This window comes from Malaclemys terrapin, chromosome 1 (assembly GCF_027887155.1).
Source record: "Malaclemys terrapin pileata isolate rMalTer1 chromosome 1, rMalTer1.hap1, whole genome shotgun sequence".
Classification (NCBI taxonomy): Eukaryota; Metazoa; Chordata; order Testudines; family Emydidae; genus Malaclemys; species Malaclemys terrapin.
Window position 1 is genome coordinate 240979063 of NC_071505.1, and position 15797 is coordinate 240994859.

General features: G+C 41.4%; 1 protein-coding gene across 2 annotated transcripts in view; it reads left to right on the forward strand.

Moving 5' to 3' along the window:
- RGPD4 (RANBP2 like and GRIP domain containing 4) overlaps positions 1-15797 on the forward strand; it is a 64962-nt gene that overhangs the window by 5334 nt on the left and 43831 nt on the right. For both annotated transcript variants that reach the window (XM_054010643.1, XM_054010653.1), the window contains exons 4-10: positions 1306-1458; positions 5379-5609; positions 6060-6205; positions 7966-8158; positions 8882-8972; positions 9918-10127; positions 15615-15793. In XM_054010643.1, coding sequence (XP_053866618.1) covers positions 1306-1458; positions 5379-5609; positions 6060-6205; positions 7966-8158; positions 8882-8972; positions 9918-10127; positions 15615-15793 — 1203 coding nt within the window. The remainder of the gene's footprint in view (positions 1-1305; positions 1459-5378; positions 5610-6059; positions 6206-7965; positions 8159-8881; positions 8973-9917; positions 10128-15614; positions 15794-15797) is intronic.

The window sequence follows — 15797 nt, forward strand, 5'->3', positions numbered from 1 at the left end:
TTATGGACAAATCCCAGAAGGGTTTTGTGTCACTTCTTATTTCTCTTTCCCAGCTTAAGTTACTAGATAGCCTCAATTTTATAACCCATGAACCTAAGCATATGCTAAGTTAACTCTGAAAAAAATCTTCTACGAATTGGAAAACATTCTGGCATATCTGTAGAAAAGCAGACTTAGGTCTGACATTAGTTCACCTAATGTGCATTATAAAAATAACTGTGACGAATCATACCAGTGATAGCTCTGGTTCTGGACAATGGCTATTATTTCAGGGACAGGTATAACTCTCTGCTCACCCTCCTTCAAATGAACAGTTAAGAAGTAACATGCCTATGGGGGAATATTTACTTCTAACCTTGGGTGATTGACTGGCTTATGTTCTAAAGCATGAGGATTTAGTCCTTATGAACTTTATCCTATCTAATGTAACTGGATATTCATATAAATATCTAGCCCTTTAATGAATTGTAATAAGACTTTTAGCTCAGTTTCTTGCAGCACTGAGTTTGTGAGACAGCTTTTTGTGATTCTTGTTATATTTTCCTCTCTTTCTCTCTCTCAAAATGTGTATTCTCTTCCCTGGTGCTGTGTTAAAGACCAGCAAAACCAAAGAAGGAAACTAACTTGCTATCCCTGGGAAAACAAAATTGACTATGGTCAGTACTGTCAAATGCACAAATTAAAAACATTGAAAGAAATCGAGGAAATTCGTCACCTGATCTTACTATTGATGCAATAGCTATAAGTGTAAAGAAAATTCAAACAGAAGTAACTGTATACTGTATCTGTCCTAGAGCTGATGTTTAAGAAACCCTACCATTAACTTCTTCCCACACTGAAAATTGATTAATAGGGAGTTTAGGCTGGTAGAATACTTTTTAAAATAAGGCATCAAGTTTGCCCTGGGATTCCCTAACAGGGTTCCCTATAACTTTATGGTGTGGATTCCAATTGCTAGTAAACTGCATTGCAGAATCAGGACCAAAACTTGTTGGTCTGACTTGTTCCATAAGCATATAAAAGTGTAAAACTACCAGCATACGTTTCTTCACCTAATAACTTTTTGAAAAATAAGCTTATTACAAACATGTCCAAAACATCTTGCGTAGTGTAGTACTATAACAGATTTTTGAAGCTGCTTTCATTGAACACTTAAAACTGTAAAAGTATGTGCTGATGAGTATTGCTGAGTAATCTGAGTAGTTTTTTCTGTTTATCTAGTTATATGCTGAAATATTCCTATTTCATACTAACTACAAAAAATAACAGCTGTTTGGTTTTTTTGTGGTGGTGGTGAAATATTAGCGTTCAGTGGAGTTGAACCCAACACAAAAAGATCTTGTACTGAAGATTGCGGAATTATTGTGTGACAACGATGTTACAGATGGAAGAACAAAATACTGGGTTGAGAGAGCTTCTAAACTCTTCCCCGGAAGCCCTGCTGTTTACAGACTGAAGGTAAACTGAAATTTTGAGGTGTGCTATAATCACTAAGTTCTAACTTGCATGCAGTTATTTTAAGCTAGGACCAAGACAGATTGGCCTGTCCATTCCATCTCACCTCTAGCTTTTTTGGTTAGTCTAAATCAGTGGTTCTTAATCTTTGTGGCTCAGGAACCCATTTGTATACCTTGATGGATCAGTGGCTCATGACAGGCCAATGCTTCTCTTTCCCACAGGGGTCCATCAGGGGATGGGGGCAGAATTCGTGGAGCTAAGATTCCAGATACTCCAGCCAGATGTGAATAGATGGGGAACACCCCACTGGCACCTGGGGGAGGGCAAGTGAATTGAGCCATCCTCCAGAAACACACAGCCCTCTCACATGGCCTGGGGGCAGGGGGGCGTGGAAGTTAAAGTGTGGAGGGGATCAGGGGGCCTGGAGGTGAGGTGGGGAGATTAGGAGGTCTGGGAGTGGAGTGGGGAAAGCGGGGGGGCAGCAGTGGGAGGGTTGGGGGAAGGATATGGGGGCATAGGAGCCATGGGGAAGGGCAGCAAGCTGATAGTTCCCAAAATACCACAGCCCCCATACATGCCCCTTGGTGGGCAGAGGGTAAAGTGGTGAGGTGATTTGGAGTCCTGGGGCAAAGTGGGGAGTTTGGAGGACAAGGGCCTATGGGTGCAGTGGGGAAACATCTGGGGACCAGGATGGATGTTATGACCGGGGGGAGAGGGGTTCAGTTGGCTGTGGGGCAGGGTATTGGGGAGTGGGGTACTTAACTGAGAACGTGACATCAACCACATCCTCCCGGCTCCTGTCCTGTGAGGCTGGCTGGGCTCGCCTCCCATCACCAGGTATTGCAACTTCAGCTGGGCCAAATTTGTCTGAGTTGTTGCTGCAGCCTGGTGCATGGGATCACTGTGCCACTCAAATTTTGCCCAGCTGGCCCCGTCGTCATGGTGGAGGGGCGGCTGGGTCAAACCTGAGCAGCACTGTGACTCAGTGCACTGTGTCACAGCACCCAGAATGGGGAGCTGAGCCCAGCCAGGATCGTGACCCTTTCATGCATTCTGGTGACCCAGTTTTGGGTCATGACCCACAGGTTGAGAAACCATGGTCTAAGTAGTTTAGGAGTCATCACATATCTTGAGTCTTACTCTTGTTCTTCTGTAATCTGAGATTTGTTCTTCTGTAATCTGAGATTCTCTCTTCATATTCTTTGATCACTGAAGATCCGCAAATTTTGAAGTCTTTGTGATGTGTTGAGGTTGATCTTCAGTATTACTATCGTGGCATGGACCATCTTTACTTTCTGTATCTGCACAACACCTCTCCCGGTGATATTCTAGGCCATGTCTAGGTTCCTAGGTAGAGCTGTGCAAATGATGGATTTTTTTAGTTCATTGACAGTTCCAAAAATTTTTGTTTTGGGTTGAACAGAAAACAAATTTATTCAAAAATTTTGGGGATTTTTTTTTTTTTTGAAAAGTCAGAAATGTTGGTTCAGAATATTTTGTTTTGACCTAACTCAAAACATTTCATGTAGATTTCAGACATTTTGATAAAAAGAAAGAGCTCGATTCACAAAAGGGCAGGAGGTCTGGGGGTGAGCTTCCTCCCTTTTAGGCACGCTCAATCTCTCCTGTTGAAGCAGTCACATAGGACGTGGGAGACACAAGTTCAAGTCCCCATTAATATGTCGTTATAGAAAGTGGAATAGCTTCAACAGGAGAGATTGAGAGCCCCATACCAGAATATCCCATAGCCCAGTGGCAAGGGCACACTCCTGCAATGTGAGAAATCCAAGTTCCAATCCCTCCTCTATGTCAGGCTGTCGGGTGGGGGGGATGTCCCACATCTCAGGTGAGTACTCTAACTATTGGGATAAAGCTTATAAGGGAGGCACCCCTCTTTTTTTGTAAATTTAGTCTGCTATCCTTTTGTCAAAATGCCTGAAATTGACGTGAAATTTTTTCGGTTGGGTTGAAACAAGTTTATTTCAACATTACTGAAGCGTTTCATTTTTTTTTCCTTCCTTCCTGTTCAGTCTAAATATTTGACAGATTTTTGAAACTGCTGGAAAAGTTGTCCCAGTTCTATTCCTAGTATTGTGGTGGTGGTAATGTTGCAGATAAGAACATAACGGTCATCCAATATGCATTACTTTGCATTTATCAACATTGAATTTCATCTGCCATTTTGTTGCCCAGTCGCCCAGTTTAGTGAGATCCCTTTGTAACTCTTCGCAGTCCACTCTGGAGTTAACTATCTTGAGTAATTTTGTATCGTCTGCAAATTTTGCCATCTCACGTTACCACTTTTTCCAGATCATTTATGAATGTTAAACAGCACTGGTTGCAGTACAGGCCTCTGGTGGACACCACTATTTACCTCTCTCTATTCTGAAAACTGACTTTTTATTCCTACCCTTTGTTTCCTATCTTTTAACCAGTTACTGATTCATGAGTGGAACTTCCCTCGTATCTCATGACTGCTTACCTTGCTTAAGAGCCTTTGGTGAGGAACCTCGTCAAAGGCTTTCTGAAAGTTTAAGTACACTATATCCACTGGATTGCCTTTGTCCAAATGTATATTGACCCCCTCAAAGAATTCTAATAGATTGGTGAGGCATGATTTCTCTTTATAAAAGCCATGTTGACTCTTCCCCAACATACTGTGTTCACTTGTGTCTGGTAATTCTAGTCTTTACTATAGTTTCAATTTGCCTGGTATTGAAGTTAGGCTTATTAGCCTGTAATTGCTGGGATCGCCTCTGGAGCTTTTTTAAAAAATAGGCATCACATTAGCTATCCTCCAGTCATCTGGTTCAGAAGTTGCTTTAAATTATAGGTTACATACCACAGTTAGTAGTTCTGCAATTTCATATTTGAGTTACTTCAGAACTTGATGTAGGGAGAACTTCCTGGTCCATGACAGCACTTCTAGTTCTGACAAGTAGCAGACCTTTAAACTGTTACTGGTTTCTTTGTCTAGTGATATATTTTCTGATCTGGGTTTATGGCTGACTACCTAGCAAGTACCAGGCCCAACCTCAGTAAGTCTCACGCTTTGCTTATTTGTTTTTGAGTTTTCTGGGAACAATTATGGACATCTCAATTCGTTAGAATCCCTAATTCTGTATTGATTATAGATCTATAAAAATATTGTTTTCACTTAAATGTCTGAAGTCCATCACAGAAGTCCATAACAGACACTGACTTTTTTGTGTAGCTTTTCCTATCTGAGGGATTAGTGTGCAGCAGCTTTTTTGATGGCATTGGGCTAGTTTCCTACTTTCTGTACTCTTGAATAAACACTTGGATAAATATTTGCTTTAAAAAAAAAAAAATTGTTGCTGCTTTTCCTTTCCAACATGGAGTCTGTATCTTCACTCCCATTCTTATGAATGAGAGTAATGAAGTTTGCTCTTTTCAGGTAACTAAGCATCTGTGGCCTGACTGGTGTATGAATGCATTAGTTTTCTAATGTATGCCAGCAATAACATAGTTCAAATTGTCCGTCTTTTTAAAAAGTTAACTGCTTTTTTAACAAAAATGAATCCTTGACTAGATACAGTGGTATAGAATAGGAATATAATGAAAAGAATATTCTGTAAAACCAAAATCCTACTAGATCTGACTGGATTCTCTGAGACTCCTTGTGCACTTACTTCAATAAAGAAACATTTTAAAAATATTTTTAAAATATCTCAAATAATGCTATTAAGTCTTATCAAATGAGTGTTTGTATAATTTGCTATATAAATGTCAATATAAATAAAACCTGACATACTCTCAACCACTTGGTCTATGCATAATCAGGTTGCTAAGAATAGGGATAACAAAGGAAACTGTCCTGTCATATGGTCAGTGATTAAAAAAAAAAAGTTTAAATGGAAAAGGAGATACTAAAAACACACTGCCTTTGTTTTTAATAGGAACAGTTATTGGATTGTAAAGGTGAAGATGGATGGAATCAGCTTTTTGACCTGATACAATCGGAACTCTATGCAAGACCAGATGATGTCTATGTAAACATCAGGCTAGTAGAGCTCTACCGTTCAAATAAAAGATTGAAGGATGCTGTGGCTCACTGTCGAGAGGCAGAAAAGAAGATTACTAGGCGATCAAGCTTGCAGTGGTGTTCGTGTGTTGTACAGACACTTAAGGTTTGTTAAATCCGTACTGTGGTTTTGGGAAAATCTCTTGTGTTTTCTATACTAGGCTGGTTCTTTAGTGGAACTAGTGTCTATCCTCCAAGTAGTTGGGGACTAAGGGACAGCACAGGGTCTATGGAAGAGTTCTCTTTTTTTTAAACTAAACTCCACCAAAACAAAAGGAGGTACAACACACTTCAGTTTACTCTCCATACTTTATTACATTTGTTCTTAATGTTTATACATAAGACTGTTGGGTTTGTCTCTTGAACAGATTTGGCGTAGCACTTCAATCTTTGTAGAGAGGCTTTGTTGCTGGAGAATCTGGGGGAGAACTGGATGTTAAGGTCCCACCTTGCAAATTGGAATATTCTGTGAATGTAACTAACATGCTCTAGGGGTGGTACTATTACCACCTCAAGAAAGGTGACTAAATTATGTCTTCTAATACATCTTTTCTAGGAATATCTGGAATTTGCACAGGACTCCGAGTCTGAAAAAAGTATTTGGAGAAACACCAACAGAGATCTGCTGTTGGCCTACTCCAACCTTGTGATAATGACACTTTCTACTAGAGATGTTCAAGAAAGCAGAGAATCACTTGCAAGGTACTATCTTCATCACATTCCTACTGTAAAAGACTTCTGAGTAATCTCTTGTCAAGGGGTGTCATTCTGTGCCATGGAGCATCAAACAGACTTCTTTCAGTGTACAGGTGGTTGAGGGAAACGACTAACTTTAAAAACAATTCTGTAGTAGTCACTGAGGCTGGTACTTCTGTCCTGTGTGATCCTGACTGATGCTGTGCATCTGCCTTCAGGATGCTGGCTGCTAGGCTGGAACTGATGAGTATCTCTTCACTTTAATCTAGGCTTGAAGACCCAGAGCAATATTTTTCCCATAAGCTTATACATGGTCCCTTGCTTGTCTCTTATCTAGTAAGAAAGAACACTTCATAACCGTACAGTAACCAATGTGTGTCTTCATATTGCTCAAGCAGCATAGGTAGGGCCCTACCAATTTCACGGCTGTGAAATAGGCCTTTCCCTGTGAAATCTGATCTCCACGAAATCAGGCAGGCTGGGGAGGAACAGGACTTGTCCTTCCCCTGCACGGCTGTTATCGGAGGGAGATCAGACCCACCTCCATAGGCAGAGCAGAAGAGGGTGTACCATCCTCGCTTCTACGCTGCAGCAGCCCCAGAGTTGGGCTCTGGGCTGCCGCTCCCACGGCTGTTGCTGGGCTCCTGCCGCAGCTCTGGGCTGCTGTTCGTTCTCTCTCTCTCTCTCACTCCCTCCCACCCGCAAGTCTTGCCAGGGCTGGGGGATGCATGGGCTCCAGCTGGGGCTCGGGACTGCCATCCCTTGCAGCTGCAGCTCCAGCTCCTACCCAGGCCACACTCCATCTCTGGGGCTTCTGCTCCCTTCCCTCCACCCCCGGCTTCTGCCCAGGCTCCGGATGCTTGAGCTCCGGGGCTTCTGCCCCCTCCCCGGCTCCGGGCACCTGGACTTGGGGCTGCCAGGGCTGGGGTACCCATTTTTCAAAATGTCCAGGGCCCCTGGGCATGGGCCCCATGATCCCACGCGTTAATCCACCACTGGGCCTGACTAGCAGCTAGGAGCCCCTGATTGGGGCACTCCCAGCAGCACTGGAAGATTGGACCTACCTCCTCCTCCAGGAGCCTCCTCCAGCTTCAGGAAACTACGCAGCTGCTATCTTCAGAGCTGGGCTCTGAAGGCAGCATAGAAGTGACTATGGCAATCCTGCAACCCCCCTACAACAGCTTGTGTGTCTCCCCCCCCCCCCCCCCGCTTGAATCAGGACCCCCACAGTTACAACACCATGAAATTTCAGATGTAAATATCTGATATCATGAAATTGACCATGGCTTTGGTTAATTCGGATCATATGCTCACTTGGTTCCAATCACCTTCTGTATGTCCCTTTTACCACCACTTACTGTTTGTTTCATTCTAATCTTGCCCCAAATGATTCACTCCTCTCTCTCCATCTCAACACCCGCTTACGAGGTGCAGCCATGTCTCTTGAAGAATTCCTTTTATTTTTGAGGCAATGCCAATGGGAGAACTGACTCAAGGAATGCATTGAGGGATTGTGTTCTTGCTAAAGAAGTGGTTTTGAGAGTGGAGGGACAAGATATCAAAGCATAAGATTTACTAATGGGAGTAGAATGTACTTAAAAAAACAACTTTAGAGCATTGAAAACTTGAGATTCTGGTGCATCGAGCCATTTGATTCACTATCATGCAAACATACTAATTCAATAATCTTACTGACATAACGACAAGTCTCAAACCACTAGTATACAGTTGTCCCTAGTTTTAATGACTTTTTGTTTGTACTATAGTTTTGATCACGCTCTTCAGTCTGTGAAACCATATGTGAATGGGAATGATGAGCTGTCTATTACATTCTTGGAAATGAGAGGTCACTTTTACATGTATGCTGGAACTCTCTTGTTGAAAATGGCCCAGCACAGTGAGAAGCAATGGAGAGCTGTATCTGAACTGGCAGCTTTGTGTTACCTTATAGCTTTTCAAGTAAGCTGTTTTCAGTTTTTGTATTATGCATTAGTTGATATAGAACTCATTTTTATTTTATTTTGAACTGTAGTTCTCAGATGAGCAGCACTTCTATGTACATGTCTTACAGCTGTTAAACAATATTTTACGACCTTTCAGTTTGTTGTAGAAAATCTGGGGTAGGTGAGTGCACGTTTTAGCTCTTGCTCTTATCAGAAGTAAGGCTGTAATGGGTTAGCATTTTTATCACCTTGGATGTATCACCTTTGCTCTGACTACAACTACACCATGTACCTGCCAGTGTAAAATTGGCCCCAGCCTTGAGGAGGTACAGATCCTTTTATGTGTTTGCCCCACACCCAGTGTGTTGTGGACACAGCAGAGAATTTGGGCTCAATCCTTCACCTTATTAAATCAAAATATCTCCTTCCACCTTGGCACCTGTAATCTGGGAATAGTCTGTATTCATGCCAGCTTAATCTTGCTATTAATTTACACTTCCCAGAGATGTCTAGCAAAAAGACAGACTTAAACGTTAATTAAGAAGAACTTTTTGGGGGGCCGGAAAGTGGTGTCTGGTAACTGAAAAATAGTAACTTGCCATGATGATATTAAACTTCCTTCATGTTCAATAAATTATAAATTTTGGATTTTTTTATTTTACTAACAAAAAGCTAGAGGGGAGTTTAACTTTTGAAGCAGTAACTTCTTGGTTCCTGACTCTTGTGTAATTCCCACCAGGTCCCTAGACCAAAGACAAAACTAATAAAGGCAGATCAAGCTGGACAAGATATGCTGGAAATGTTAGCCTGTGATCGACAGAGCCAGTCTGGTAACAAGAATATTAATTTCAACTGTTTAAAACAAAACTAGTAATATGTTCTTTCCCAAATGGTATATACAAGAGATGGGTTTTTTAGTGATTTGAAATTGATACATAATTAAACATTTTGCTGTTTAAATTCATGAAAAATGTTCAAAGCTTCAAGTAGGTTTGTATAAAAAGCAAGTCTGATCATGATACACTTAAGTTCCCATATCTTCCTCTTAACTTAGCACTCATTTTTTAACTGTTTCAACATTCTTAAACTACAGAAACTGTTCTTCACATTTTTGAATAGATTATAAAACTTTTGAAGTTGCTACCTCAGTCACCTTAAAATCCTTTCTGCCGTAGCCCCTACAGACACTACCTGTTATGCCCTGCTCCTATTATTATTACCATGTCTTCCTTCCCCACCACAACATCTGTTGTTTCTGAGCCACCTTTTTCTTTGTCATTAATTTAAGTTGTGAATTCTAGGCTAGGGACTGTGCTGTAGGAATGCGTTGTGGTTAAACGACTTTAGGATGGGGTGCTTTTCAGAAATTTCCTTGCTATGGAAGGGACCATTCTACTTAAGCCATAGCTATTCATATTGAAGGTAATTCCAGGGCCCCTGGAATACCAAGAATTATGGCTTTCCTATTTGCTATACTAGTCCTACAAAGATTTCCATATCTTTATGTTTAGATGATTGAATTTAAGAATTCTTTGGTCTGACTGCCTCACAAAGGGTAGCATGAAAAAGACTTGAAAACGTGTGGGGCTTAAATCCTGGCCCAATTGATGTCTGTTGGAGTTTTTCCATGGACTTCATTGGGGCATGGATTTCACCCATAATCTTTAATTCTTGACATGTTGGATTAATGCTCTGAGACATGCTTGCTACTAAACAATCTTAATTGCACTACTCGTATTTAAAATAATTCTGTGTGAATATGTTTTGCTTTACAGGTCACATGCTGCTAAACTTAAGCCATGGCAAGCAAGACTTCTACAAAGAGATTGTGGAGTCTTTCGCAAACGAAAGTGGGCAATCTACTTTATTTGATGCACTCTTTGAGAATGGAGCTCCCAGAGAGAGAACTTTCCTTGGCACTGATAATATCAGAAATGTCTGTATACAGGGACCAGACCGTGTGGAGCTAGGCAGATATGATATTGGTAAGAAGCATCGCTTAAGAACACTTTACACTTACTTTCTATATCTTGGTGTGATGTTTCTTCTGATTTGAAGAAAAATCCTGCAGATAATAGACTGCAACCAAGTATAAATGGCCTTTATACAAATAGCAGCTTTGACAATCTACAACATGGCTATAACATAGACTTTATCAAATATTAAAACAGATGCCTCAGGCAAGCAACCCATTTCTCACAGAAATGTCAGAGGGGAAATATATTAGCCTTGAAGTATCTGTAGAAGATCATTAAACCTGGCTGTGAGACAAAAAAGAGAGGAAGTAAGTTCAAGAGCCATAGCTCTTTGAAGAGGATAATCTATTAGCAACCCCTTTGTTAAAATAAAGGACTGCTAACTCAGGAACTTCTGATGGTGGTAATGTATGCAGTATTACAGAAATGACACCTAGATCTAGAGGAAAGGTATTCCATAGGCAAGTGAGTTTACAGTTCTAAATACCATTCTCTAGCATCCCTACTTTCATCTTAACCGTGTGTTGTGCAGACTTACTGGCCTGTCCTCGCTGGATGGTCAGTTTGAAATGGTAGTTACTTCGGAGAGTTGGTCAAGCAGCTTTATTCTACCAGAATACGTACTTACACATATCTTGCTTCAAAAAAGGGAATTGAAGAAATAAAAAGCTCATCTAAATAGATATATTTTAATTGTTTGCTTCTAAATTAAAAACTTACAGTTAAGATAGCACTGTTAGCTACAAACCAACACTTCTGCTTGTGGAGTCTGTCTAGCTTCGGAAAATTTGGTGATTTAGGTAAATCCTTTATACCTGTCTGTATTCAAGCACTGTCTTAATTAAAAAAAAACAAAACAAAAACCAAAAACCCAATTCAATTGATTAAACTGCTTTGACAGCTTCCAGCTAGCTCACATTTAGTCTATTTATGAAATGTATAATGCAGCTGTTGGTCTTAAACTATAAACTTATTTGCCCCAGTATAAACATACATTATTCACCTGATAGCTAAAATAAGCACACTTACTCTTTTTACATTCATTTTATATAGTGCAAAAAAGTGGCGATTGGGAATGTGGGGTGGTTAAAACGAAATAAATGTTAGGATGCTGCCAAGTGACTGTTGTTAACCTCTAAGGCTGATGCAGCATGTACACTTACGATGCCTGAAGTGACGTCTGAAACACTCCATCTAATTCTACAATATCAGAACTTTTAGAGCAAAATCATGGAGGTAATAAGACTTCATTTGCAGTGTAGCTTGGAGTTTTCATGCTCTGTCACCTGCTCATGGCCCCCTTCTGCCAAACTTACTTTCCTCAAAGCATAGATAATTTTTTGAGTGCTTAGAAATGCAAACATAGACAGAATCGATTAAGATACTGAATAGAGAGACAAGGTGGGTAAGATCTTTGATTGGACCAACTTCTGTTGGTGAGAGAGGCAAGCTTTCGAGCTTACTTAGAGCTCTGCTTCAGGTCTGGGAAATGTAATCTGAGTGAATGTCTACACTGCCGTTAAACTCCCGTGACATGACTTGGGCTTATGGGGCTCGGGCTACACTGCTCTACAGCCAGAATGCCTCTGAAATAAATGTAGTCAAACTTTACTAATTCTGGGTCACTGAGAACGAAAATGATGCTTAAAATTGTTGATTGGCTCTAGTTTTCAAGATATGCTATTGGGTCAGTATATATGACCCTTGACTTGGGAATGGCAGAGGATAAGTGTGTTATAAAGGGAAGGGATCTCAATTTAAACCAGAAATGACTAAAATACATCTTTGACTGGATATATGAATAAATCTGACTGGGTTTGGACAGTACTTCCTTTTTAGGCAAAACAATGAATGATGCAATCTGAAGCTGGTATTGCGTCATACATGATATGAATTGCATCATGTTATTCCTAGAAGTCATGGATGATGCAATCATAACGAAGCTTACATCATTCTGCTGAACAAATTGCCCTAGATCAGCTCTAGAAATCATACAGTGTCGTGCTCTCTTATTTGTCAGTGTTTGATTTTGCAAAGGGACACATTTCTGTTTAGCCAAGTGAGCAGAGATGCCTTGTACTTGTGTGAACAGTGCAAATAACTTCTGCTATGTTTGTGGTGAAGTGACTTTTGCATCACAAAAGCACAGTATAACCACTATGGTTAAGAAAGCCTATCACCTTTATTTTGGCTGCAAAATTGGAGATCAGGACAAGAGGCGGGCCCCACACATATGCTGCAACACTTGTGCAACAGATCTTCACCAGTGGTTGAACAGGAAAAGGAAATCTATGCCTTTTGCAGTGCCAATGATTTGGAGAGAGCCAACAGATCATACCAGCAATTGTTACTTCTGCATGGTGCTTCCAGTTGGGAAAGGTGTGTCAAAGAAGAAAAAGTGGACTGTGCATTATCCAAACATTCCATCAGCTATACGACCAGTACCCCACGGAGAAGGACTGCCGGTTCCTGATGCACCAGAATCATTCTCACTTGAGTCAGACGAGGAAGAGGATGAAACTTCTGGTCCTGAACCATCAATGTCACAGGACCCACATTTTCTCCCATCCTCCTCCTCTGAACCACACCTCATAACACCAGGTGAACTGAATGACCTTGTCAGGGATTTGGAACTACCCAAGAGTAAGGCAGAGCTGTTGGGCTCCAGACTACAGCAGTGGAATCTCCTGGCAGGTGATGTTAGGGTTTCCATGTTCCGTGACCGTCAAAAGGATCTTGTCCCATTCTTCTTCATGGAAGGTGATCTTGTAGCCTGCAACAACATCGATGGTGTGATGGCAGCCCTCAACATCGTTCACGATCCAGATGAGTGGAGACTGTTCATTGAGTCATCAAAGACGAGTCTTAAAGCTGTTTTACTGCATAATGGCAATGTTTTGCCATCAATTCCAGTTGGTCATGCAGTCCATATGAAGGAAACCTATGACAACATGAAACAACTTTCGAGGTGCATAAACTATGACCAACATCAGTGGCAGCTTTGTGGCGATTTGAAGGTTGTTGCTCTCTTGCTTGGTCTGCAGACTGGATACACAAAGTACTGCTGTTTTCTCTGTGAATGGGATAGTCGTGCAAGAGATTCCCACTACATCAAGAAAGATTGGCCACTCCGACAGTCATTGGAGCCTGGGAGGAAAAGTGTTCAGCATCCACCACTTGTTGAATCAAGGAAGATTTTATTACCACCCTTACAGGTCAAGATGGGTCTGATGAAGAACTTTGTCAAGGCCATTGACAAAACACAAGCAGCTTTCAAGTACCTCCGTGGAAAATTTCCAAGGTTAAGTGAAGCTAAGATAAAGGAAGGTGTCTTCGTTGGTCCTCAGATTCGTGAACTTCTTCAAGATGATGCATTTGACCATGTACTGCGTGGCAAGGAAAAGATGGCATGGAAAGCCTTCCAGTTAGTGGCAATAAATTTTCTCGGAAACAACAAGGCAGACAACTACAGGTTGTTGGTGGAAAACCTCGTCAAGGCATACAAAAGCCTTGGTTGCAACATGTCACTAAAGATACATTTTTTGCACTCTCATCTCACAGATTTTTTTCCACCGAACTGCAGAGCAGTGAACGACGAGCACGGCGAGCGATTTCACCAGGACATTGCAACAATGGAGAAACGCTATCAGAGCAAATGGAGCCCATCAATGCTTGCAGACTATTGCTGGACAGTGACAAGAGATGCTCCATTTAATGAATACAAGAGACAAGCCAAGAAGCGCCGAGTAGACACTGAATAGGACTAAACTATGTACATAATAGTATTTTGCCTTTTGTTTCATAATAAATTTTATTTATATAACCCTTTTGCTGATTTTTAAAGTGTTACATAAACAGGACAGGTGAAATATTATCACATAAAGCAACCATAAACACATGAAAAGACCTAGGTTTACAATTTATGATTAAAACTCTACTATCTACATAATATACATAAACATAAAATGTAAAAACTTAAATATCTTAGAAACAGTAGCCAATCAGTTGTTTTAATTGTCATATTTGAATTCAGCACATCAAAATACATAGTAGCACGTTTTATCTCTGAAGCAGACGACTTCTCAAAAATTGTAGACCAGTGCTATGGGGCTGTTTCACCGAAGTGCAGACTTTCAGGCTTAGGCTGGAGCCCAAGCTCTGGGATCCTTCCACCTTGCTGGATCCTAGAGCCCAGGTTCCAGCCCATGCCTGGGAATCTATACTGCAGTGAAACAGTCCTGCAGCCTGAGCCCCGCAAACCCGAGTGAGGTGGTACGGGCCAGCCACTTGTGTTTAATTGCAGTGTAGACTTACCCAGAGTGTTACAGCTAAATACAAGGTAGAACAGATTGTTTGTTTGGCATAAGTAGTTAACCCCTTTCAAGGTGAAGTGGCCTGTTAACACCCCTCCAGTCACAGGGCGGGGGGAGCAGCTTGGGGGGTTGTAAACCATAAAGTGAGTCTCAGTTCAGTCTGTGATTTTTAGTGTCTAACAAAGTTATGAATTTACACTCCCAGTCTCGTCTTTTGAAAGTGTTGTGCACGTTTCCTTTGCAGATGGGGATTGATAGGTCAAATATAGAGTGATTGCTTTATGAAAAGCATTCACCCATCCTGTAACCCACTAGCAATGTCCGCAGCTGCTTCCCCCTCCTTCCTTTCTCCCCTATGACTGGAGGGATATTAATGGGCCACTTTACCTTGAATGGTCCCTGGAAATATGTTAACTACTTATGCTAAGCAATCTGTTCCACCTTGTATTTAGCTGTGATGCTCTGAGTACATTTCCCAGACCTGAAGAAGAACTCTATGTGAGCTCAAAAGCTTGTGTGTCTCACTAAGGCCTTGTCTACACTGGCGCTGTACAGCACTGCAACTTGTTGCGCTCAGGGATGTGAAAACACTGTGTGTGTCCCCCCCCACCCCCGAGTGCAGCGCTGTAAAGCACCAGTGTGATCAGAGCCTGCAGCGCTGCAAGCTACTCCCCTCGGAGAGGTGGAGTACATACAGCGCTGCGAGAGTTCTCACAGCGCTGGCGGCGCGACTACACTTGCACTTCATATTGCTGCTGCGGCAGCGCTGCCGCGGCAGCGCTGTGAATTCCCGAGTGTAGCCAAGGCCTAACAGAAAGTTGGTCCAATAAAAGATATTACTTCACTTACCTTGTCTCTCTCATAACCTGGGACCGACACGGCTACAACAATACTGCATAGATAAGATGGTGATGGCATTTTTATATTTAAAATAAAATTATTCTCCAGAGATAACACATGGGATCTATTTGCCTCTGAGGAATGGACTTGGGGGCTTAGTCATAGAAAGAGAAGTAGATTCAAAGGCAGGAAACCAAAATGTTTGGCTGGATTATCATTTTTTAAAGATTTCATAACTTAATAATTTTTTAATGGAATAAAATGCAGTTTTGATAAGATTACTGTTTGCGCGGATACTGCTGATACAGACTTTAGAAGTAAACAATCATTTGTTTCTGTTTAGGCGCAATTCGAGTGCACAATGGTTGTCTCCAGCACCTTACGTGGCTTGGTTTACAGTGGAACTCCATGTCAATCTTACCTGAAATACGCAAATGGTTAAAACAACTTTTCCACTTGCCCCAGGAAACATCAAGACTTGAGACCAATGCTCCTGAAACAATCTGTATATTGGACCTTGAAGTAA